This window comes from Petaurus breviceps, unplaced genomic scaffold, assembly GCF_028583685.1.
Source record: "Petaurus breviceps papuanus isolate PSGF00001 unplaced genomic scaffold, PetGlider_PUasm1.0 207, whole genome shotgun sequence".
NCBI classification, from domain to species: domain Eukaryota; kingdom Metazoa; phylum Chordata; class Mammalia; order Diprotodontia; family Petauridae; genus Petaurus; species Petaurus breviceps.
Genome location: NW_027185850.1, coordinates 19,291,365 through 19,300,467, shown reverse-complemented (window position 1 = coordinate 19,300,467; position 9,103 = coordinate 19,291,365). Strand labels below are relative to the sequence as shown.

At 41.9% G+C, this 9,103-nt stretch overlaps 1 protein-coding gene across 1 annotated transcript in view; it reads left to right on the top strand.

The window, feature by feature from the left end:
• LOC138164806 (complement component C8 alpha chain-like) overlaps positions 1 to 9,103 on the top strand; it is a 105,845-nt gene that overhangs the window by 79,170 nt on the left and 17,572 nt on the right. The window contains exons 9-10 of the mRNA XM_069092743.1: positions 96 to 212; positions 3,662 to 3,819. Of these exons, the coding sequence (XP_068948844.1) occupies positions 96 to 212; positions 3,662 to 3,819 (275 nt within the window). The remainder of the gene's footprint in view (positions 1 to 95; positions 213 to 3,661; positions 3,820 to 9,103) is intronic.

Genomic DNA, 9,103 nt, shown 5'->3' with positions numbered 1-9,103 from the left:
CTCTCTCTCTCTCTCTCTCTCTCTCTCTCTCTCTCTCTCCCCTATTCATTTCCTTCCCTTCCTCCTTCCCAAATAACTTTTTTTTCTTTTTCTAGAGGTGACCGATGAAGCTGTAAGTTCCTGTTTTGGAGCATCCCTGGGTCTCCAATACAAGTTGGTTCAAGGCCAGTTGTCGGGCTCGGGATGTGACAAAAGTGGAGATGGATCTGCTAGTAAGTCCCTTGTAAATGACTTAATCACTTACCATGAATGCCAATTTTGCACATTGTCCATTACCTCTGGATGTCCAAAGAACAGCATTGAAAGAGCCCTCGGAAGGCATCTGGTCCAAATCAAATCTATAAAAGAATCACTTCAATAATCACGTCCAACAGGTGGACAGCCAGACTTTCAAGACTCCCAAGTAGAGGGAGTTCATTACTCTCCAATGCGGCTTCTTCTGCTTTTGGAGAGTCCTAATTTCAATGAGTTTCCCCCTTCTTATCAAGCGCACACCCACTTCTGAGCAATATCTACTCTCGATCCTAGTTCTCACCCCTGGAACCAAGCAGAGAGAGCCCAATCCTTCTCCATAACAACACTTTGTATACTCAGGATTATAGGATTATAGATCCAAATCTGGAAAGGGCCTCAGAGGAGTCTGGTCTAAGCTTGTCATCTTACAAACAAGTGAAGTGAAGAAATGACAGGGGTAATGATTTGTCCAAAGCCACATAGCTAATGAGTGGCAGTTAGAATTGGAACCAAGGCCTTCTGATTCTGTAGCTCATGTCTGTTCAGTCATATGCTGCCTCTTAAGACAGCTGCACCCACGTAGGTCTTTTCTTCCCTATGCCTAATGTATCCAGTTTCTTCACCCTTTCCTCTGACGGCATGAGCCAAGCCCCGTCACCACACAAGCTACACTCCTCTCAATGCTCTCCAGTTTATCAAGGCCCTTCCTTAGAATACGGTACTCAAAGATCTGGGCCTTCTTTTTTTCCCTTTCCTTCTCCTATCTAATCAATTACAAAGTCCTGTCAATTCTACATTTATAGACTCTCTGAACCTTCATCCAAGGTCCATTATCACCACACTGCCAGCATGGTGAAGAATTTTTTGAACACAAAAATCCTTGAAACTAAGTTACTAAGTCAATGTGGGGGTTGTTATGTGTTAAGGGGAAGTGGCCAAGCCAATAAAAGTATAGATCACTCAATTGATGAGCATTTATTAAGTGCCTACTTATTGCCAGCAGCAGATCTTTGAAGTGTTAAGCTGGGGTGGTATGCCTTCACCCCCTGGGAAGCTTTGTGAAGGCAGGGGCTATGGAACACTGAAATTTTATAACTCCCTCAGTTTCCAGCATAATGATCTGCATACAGTAGTCACTTAATACATGATATTTGAATTTAAACTTAAGTTCACTACTAATGCAGCTGCCCCAGCTTCTCTTGGTCATTCTCTCTGATGATTGAATTAGGTTCTTTAGGGGATGAGGCAGGAGGAGGGATAGAGATATGGTAGAAATATGGTCAATAGCTGTATAAGGTGAGCCACTACATCATTAAAATGCATTACCAAAGGCTGACTCAGTTTGGATCCAATTTCAAGAGTTCAATCGATTTAAATCAACCCAGACTCTGAAGCCACACTTGGTATTTCCTAAGCAATAAATAGTTCCTCAATTCAAGAAGCTTTGGATCCATCAGGATGAGTCAACCTTCCCCAGAAACAGATCATGACCCCTTAACTCATTTAATAGGAAGTTTTCAAGAACTGCTATACCCAAACAGAACAAAACAAATCACCCAGCTGCTAATTTGGGTGTGAGCCCCACCCACTCACTTCCCATCTTCTGGGGCCAGAGGTACACAACCCAGCACTGGATTCCTACCTGCCCTTCCCAGCTTAGGAGGAAATGTCAGAGCTCAGGTCTGAGGCCATAACCTTCAAGAAGACAGAATCATGATGGAAGTTGAATCAATCTTCTTTCTGCCTCTCTCTAACACCCATGGAAGAAAATCGAGCCTCTCTTCTACATGACAGCCCTTCCTCAAAATGAATATTGTAAGAGGAACTGACTGAAGGAAGGGCCTGCAGGAGTAAAGGGATCTTTCCAGCCCAGAAGGCTCCTGGGGACAGTAAAGTCTGCAGAGTCAGGAGCAGAACGATGCCATAGGACAGTGGTGTCACCTTCCTAGTCACCAACAAAAGAAAGCCTATAGGAGCATAGTAGGAACTCCAATCACATGTCAGTACAAAACCACAATCCATTAAAACCTCAAATGGCATGGAATCAATACTACTTATACAACATAAGGTGGCCATCCTTGTATTCAGGCTGGGATCCTCCCTCAGCTAGCCCTCACCTGGGATTCCTAATATTAATGACAATAACGGCTGACATTGATAAACCACTCTAAGGTTTGTAAAGTACTTTCCATATGTTATCTCACTTGAGCCATCCCAGAAGAGAGATGTGGTTATTATCCCCATTTTACAGGTGAGAAAACCAAGGCTGGAAGAAGTTAATTCATTTGTTCAGGGTATCACAGCTACTAATTGACTGAGACTGGATTTGAACTCACATGCTCCTGACTCTAAGTTCAGAACCCTATGCTTACCTGGGCCTCCAGCCTGACTGGCTCTGTATCTAAATCAATTTTGCATTCACCAGTCAATTAACAAACATATATCGCTTAAAACACACCAGGCCCTGTGTCAGGAACTAAGGAAACAAGGGTTTCCAAGCCAGGTACGTCTACCTAACTGCTTCTCTTGGCCACCATTGAGCTCAGTTATTATATTCTTCCTGGAGCTTATGGTAACACTAGATTGAGCCTTCCCTATGTTGCATCTTGCCTATCTGTTGACATAATTCAGTCCACCTGCATAGAATCTCCTCTTGGGTCCAGTCAGATGAGTGATCTCCCAGAAAAAGGCTTTATTCAAGCAGAGATCAGGGGCATGCCTGGATGGCTTTCCTCCATTGTCCAAATAAAATGTCAGAAAGTTCCGAGCAAACAGCAGTGGATTGTACATGATCTCCCTTTTATCACAAACCCATTTAATTCATCTACCCAGTATAACAGGCATCTTTGTGACAGTGGCATGAGGGTCTCAGTCAAACTGTGTATCTTTCCTCAGAGCATGTTGCTCTGCACACAGTAGGTGTTTGAGAAATTTTTTTTTTTGGCTTTTTGGAGGGTAGAAGGTAGGGCAATTGGGGTTGAGTGACTTGCCCAAGGTCACACAGCTAGTTAAGCACCAAGTGTCTGAGGCTGCATTTGAACTCAGGTCCTCCTGACTCCAGGGCCAGTGCTCTATTCATTGCACCACCTAGCCACCCCCAGAATATATTTTTTAAAGAATTAATGACTGAATGGGCTTTCATTATACAAGCCCTGAGCTTAGCTGTTCTCTCTTTGGGCTTGCGATGGCATTCCTGCTCCCCCCATGCCATGAAGCACTCATCATGTTTCACTTTGTATATAATTATTTCAATTCAGATTGCCCCCTATGAGATAAGTCCCATGAAGGCAGTGCCTATGTCTTCTCTAATTTCCCTTAATTCCCAGCAGAGTGTCTGCAGACATTGGACACTTAATGAGGTTTTTTTTTTTTAATTGAATAGAATTGACATTTAGTGAACTAAACTCTGTTTTTCACATCATGGCAGATAGGGCCTTGAAAGAGATGGGTGTTAAGGACATCATATCACGTGTGCGTGGTGGAACTACTGCACCAGGCTCTGGCCTTTCCAACAGCTGGACAGCTGAGACGTATCTTTCCTGGGGGAGGTCGTTAAAGGATAATCCTGCTGTTATTGATTTTGAGGTAAGTCTTTTCTCAGTTGAAGAAACTCCACGGCCAGAAGGAATGAAAGTGAAGCAGACCAAATCATTTCATATTTTTTATTATGAGCCCATCAGAGAACAAGATTAAATGTAACGGGGCACTGACCTGGTAGCCTCCCCTTTGCTTCACCACAGGGAGTCAATTTCCCACCCAGAGCCCCTGAAGTGAGCTAGACCAGAAACTTCATATCTGGTCACTGCCTGGATCCTACTCTGAGGGCCTTGGGAAGTAAGGCACTGATAGATAACTCCAAGAATGTCCTCAGGGTTGGATTCCATTCAATCCCTGTGCTTCTTATAACCAAAGGAAACATCATATACAAATGAGGAAAGGTATGGTTATCCAGCTGAGTGGCCCATTTAAAAACTATCCCGATTAAAGCTTTTGAAGGAGAATATAATTGAATATCCAGTTCTCTTCCCATTTTGTGTTTTTCAAACATGTTTAAATATGTAAGGGTGTGTTTGGGGTGTCAGAAAGGCTGGAAAGAATAGAGTAAAAAATGAAGCATAGTTAGCGATGGCTTTAGTAAGACTGATGAAGTTTTCATCAGACAGAGCTCTGGGACCCCAGTGCATAGTGCCACATATAAAAGGGTTGAATCCTGCTAAGTGCCACTTCTGATCTGGGCATTAAGGAGGCAAGTGGCCTTCAGGTGACATTTTCATCCCACTTTCAGAGTTATTTCAGCTTTCCGGAAGGTGGTAGCTTTCTACTTAAGATTATGTTTAGCCATATGATGCATTAACCAAAAGGGTTCAGAGCACGATGAAGGAACAGATAAAATTCCTTTTTATTGGATGTTCAAAAATTAGTGTAATAACCTAATACAAAGATCAGTAAATTTTAAGTCTGGGGCTTGGGTGCAATATAATGGCCCTAAATGGTTCCTTCTTCTTTGGCTTTAAGGAGATTTTTTTTAGTTTTTTAGATGGTCAATTGTGTGATCAGGTGCATTCACTCTGAACCCCCAGGTAGGAAATTTCCTAGCATTTAAGTAGAGGTTATGCTTTCTACCTAATTTTATATTTATCTCTCTCTCTAGTTAACCCCTGGCCTCTTTGTGGTAAAGTCAAAGTTCCACTTACTGGAAATGTTTGGGAAATGAAATAGTATATTTTATTAGAGTAACTGTGGAAGTCACTGGAAAGGGAAATTGTGGAAAAAACTGACCTTTTCTTGGGACTTCTGTTGCCTGGGTCTTCTGCTCCAAGATAACTGTAGAATTGATAACTTTCCTCCATATCCATCTCTGCCACAACTCAGTCCTTCTTTTATCTCACAAAAGTGTGCTGATATGACATGATCCAACCTTTAAATTCCAAGCCCTGAGAAACCCTCCCTCTGATTCTTTTCTACAATTCTTCCTTTTATACAATTTCCTTAAGCTGTGACCCAGTCTCTCCTACAATGACTATGATTGGCTAAAGGAGGTACATAGGACCCATTCAAATTCCCTTCCTGATTATTTGATTTAAGGAAAGAGTAACAAAGTTAATAACTTTTAATTGGGTGGGATAATTAATCGAACCCTATCCTTACAGGTATAGATGACAGAGGAAGCCGTGTGGAGTACAGTTACAGTGAACCTTGCATCCAGAAAAACCTGAGCCCAAGTCATGCCTCTGATATATACTAGTTATGTGACCTTGGATAAATCTTTTAACCTCTCAGTGCTCTAGGCAACTTTCTTAAACTATAAATTGCAAAAACACTACTGGCTGTCATTGGTAAAGGGAGTGTCTTTATTTGGTTGTTCCATATACTGTTGAGATAATTGCTTTATTACCCCTCTTTAGCCTTTACACAAGTGAGGCAGGGTAGCACAGTAGTCAGGAATACTTGAGTTCACGTGTTCTTTTTTTTTTTTTTTAAGCAATCGGGGTTAAGTAACTTGCTCAAGGTTACATGGCCAGTTATTTCTGGGTGTGTCGCTGAGTATCTGAGCCTGGATTTGATCCAGGTCATCCCAACACTGGAGCCGGTGCTCTTACTTGCCAAGCCATCTGGCCACCCCTAAGCAATTGGGGTTAAGTAACTTGCTCAAGGTTACACGGCCAGGTGTTTTTGGGTGGGTGCTAAGTGTCTGAGCCTGGGATTCGATCTCCAGATCATCCCAACACTGTAGCCGGTGCTCTTACTCGCTATGCTACCTGGCTGCCCCGAGTTCATGTGTTCTTGACCCCTGCACCTGATGGTTTGTGATCAAAGGTAAGTGAGTTAATAGTGTGCCAGACAACCCCAAGACTAGAAATTGTACTGTATTTGCTGATCTGCATTGATGGAAGATATTTTCCTACATTGATGAAATCTCAGATCTGTTTCCAAAATTCAAAACAAAAACTCACTCCAAACGTATATAGTGATGCTCCTTTTGAGATAAACAAATATATCTAAACCAAATGTCCATTACAAAAACTTACCTTTCAGTGACAAATGAATGGAAAACATTGCTTGTGTTAGAAAGAGGTAGGATGGATTAACCTTAATCTTGTTTCTCTGTCAATAATTGAGAAACTGATTTTTCAGGCACCTGAAATTTGGACGTACTGGAAACTGGTAACATTGGGTGATGAGTGATTTGGGCCTAAACTAAAAAAATTCACGTCTGCAGTATTCTGAAAACTTCCACGGCCAAAAGCCAAATTTTGTGCTTTCCTTGAAGAAAACTTCAAGGTAAAGATTGAGAATTATGGTTTAGGTGAACAGTAAATAGATCACTTGCTGTGTTCCCATGAAAGATTTAAGGATCCAGGGAAGAGGAAGACTTGAGGGAGGCAAAAAGAAAAGTGTGTTTGTCAATATGTTCAGAGGGTAGCTGGCTGCTGGGATGACTGGCTTCCTGAAAGGGTCACTTTCCTCACTTCTGTGTCAACCAATCCATTTAGGTGCCAAATAACATTCAAGGTGCTAGGGTACATAGAAAAAGGAAGCGATCCCTGTCCCTGGGAAGCTTATATTCCACTGGGGGAGATGACGGGTACACATATGAGTATGCACAGAATATGCAATCAATTAAAATAATTTTGTTTATGGTGAGAAAGTGCTTAAGGGAATCAGGAAAGGCTTCCTATAGAAGGCATATTATAATCACACCTTAGAACGTTGTGTCTCGGGTGGGAGTTTAGGAACGGATTCCCTTGTAAATAATATTTAAACCCAGAACACTGACCTGGGATTGTTCGGCCCATAACCAAACCTTACTTCCTTCTTGCCTCCAGCACTATCTGAGGACCAAAAGGGTCCCTCCATGATAGATCAAAGATGTACGTGCTGGCGTGATGATAGCCATCCCTCAACAAGAACAGGACATACAAAATATGCTCCATCAGTAATGGGGGTCAGTACAACAGATACTACAGAGTTCTGATTTCTTGAAGGATCAGTTCCTGTAAGTATTCACTTGCAGTTAACACACCGAGAGCTACAAGACAGTGGAGTCCTAAACATTCTGAGAGATAATAGTAATTGATATTTCTATAGCCTAAGGTTTCCACTTCCCCTTCCATTCCTTATGTCATTTAATTCTCACAATAGCTCTGGGAGGTAGGTACTCCAGGTATTATTGCCCCTCCTTTACAAGAGATACCCCTTAGAAAGGTTAATTGATTGGCTTATAGTCACATATAACTGTCTCAAAGGACAGATTCCAACCCAGGTTTCTCCTAACTCTCAGTTCAGTGCTCTTTCTACTACATAATGACCAGCAGTAGTCAGGGCCTATTTCCTGCCTCCTATGAGGCCATGCTGCTGCCATAATATCTTTTCCTACTTCTGTTATTATCAGGGCACTTTCACAGCTGATGGTGATTGTAGTCCAAAAGCAGTGAGTCTCTTGCATTAGGGGTTAAAGGCAAATTTCAAAACCAACTTACACAAATCACCTCTCCCAAGATTAGCTGTTGGTCCTGCCAAAATAGACACAGGGCTGATGTCATATAATACAGCACAAGGAATCTCCCCAGTGTTGGCTATGATGCTCATTCTTCTTCCTGTTTTGGTTGGGGAGTTAGTACACTATGGGTGAAAGCTGATGCTGTGTATAGATAGAGTAAAGAAACTTCTGTGAGATCTAGAACACCAAAAAAGTCTGCCCCTGTAACATCTAGTATATTGTGAATGTTAGGATATTTCATTCTATCAAGATGTTAAGTAATAGTTCCAGGAAGATATGCCTTCTTTTCTTTTCCCCTAGGATAGCATGACCCTCTGGTCAGCATCTTTCTGATGTATGAATCTCTGCTTGAGTTAGATTACCAAGCAGAGCAATTCATGATGATAACTGGTATTAGCTTTCTCGTTAAACTCATGAGGCATAGTATGGTTCCAAGGCCCCAACACTCTCTAGTGAGAACTACCTGGTTCTTAAAGCTGCATCCAGGTGTAAGCTTGTCAGATGTGATCACAAGGTCAGAACCATGGCCAGCAACTCGCTGTAAGCTTCAGTGGCTGATACAGTTCGGCTCTCATACTCCTAAATACTCTAAAATCAGAAGTGAACATTATCATAGTCTTCACATGTATGAAGAAGTGCCAGCAGATAGGAGAGGGTTTGAACTTTTTTCTGTCTGGTCATAGAGAGCAGAATTACTGGAGGAACAATGGGTGAAAGTTAAAGATATACCAATTTAGACTTCATGGTAGCATAGGGATTTTCTTTGATATAAGGAGCTCCTGATGAGAAATTTCATCTACAAATGCAGGTTGGCATCTTCTAATCAGAGAATTCCTTACAGCACTGAAGGTTAGGTGATTTGCCTAATATTACACAGCCAATATGTGTCAGTGGTAAGATGAAGTCAAGTGTTCTTGTCTCCAAAGCTACCTCACTATAAAAACAATTCTTAATTTCTCTACACAATACTTGAATAGAAATGGGAGGTTTTACAGGACTGGAGGCCTTCCAAAGGTGAGATGATGACTTATTGGAGATGTCATAGAGATGATTTTTATTTTAGGGGGTTTCATCTGCCACCCAGCTGATATTCTGAACCTCAACATTGTCTCCAATAACTCAATTTCCAGCAAAATTGAATCAATTCTAAACTTTACTCTTTCTCAATATTCTCCTGGTCCTTGGACTTCTCTCTGCATCTGGTTGGAGAGGGTACAGGGTGGATATTAGGGAGCTCCTCCATTATCTGCTAAAGAGGGGGATCAGGGCAGCCACCTCATCATCTCTCATGTAGCTGTAGCTATTCATCTTCCCCCCTCACTGGATAATCTCTTCAGTTTTTTTGTATGTGTTGTCTCTCTCATTAGA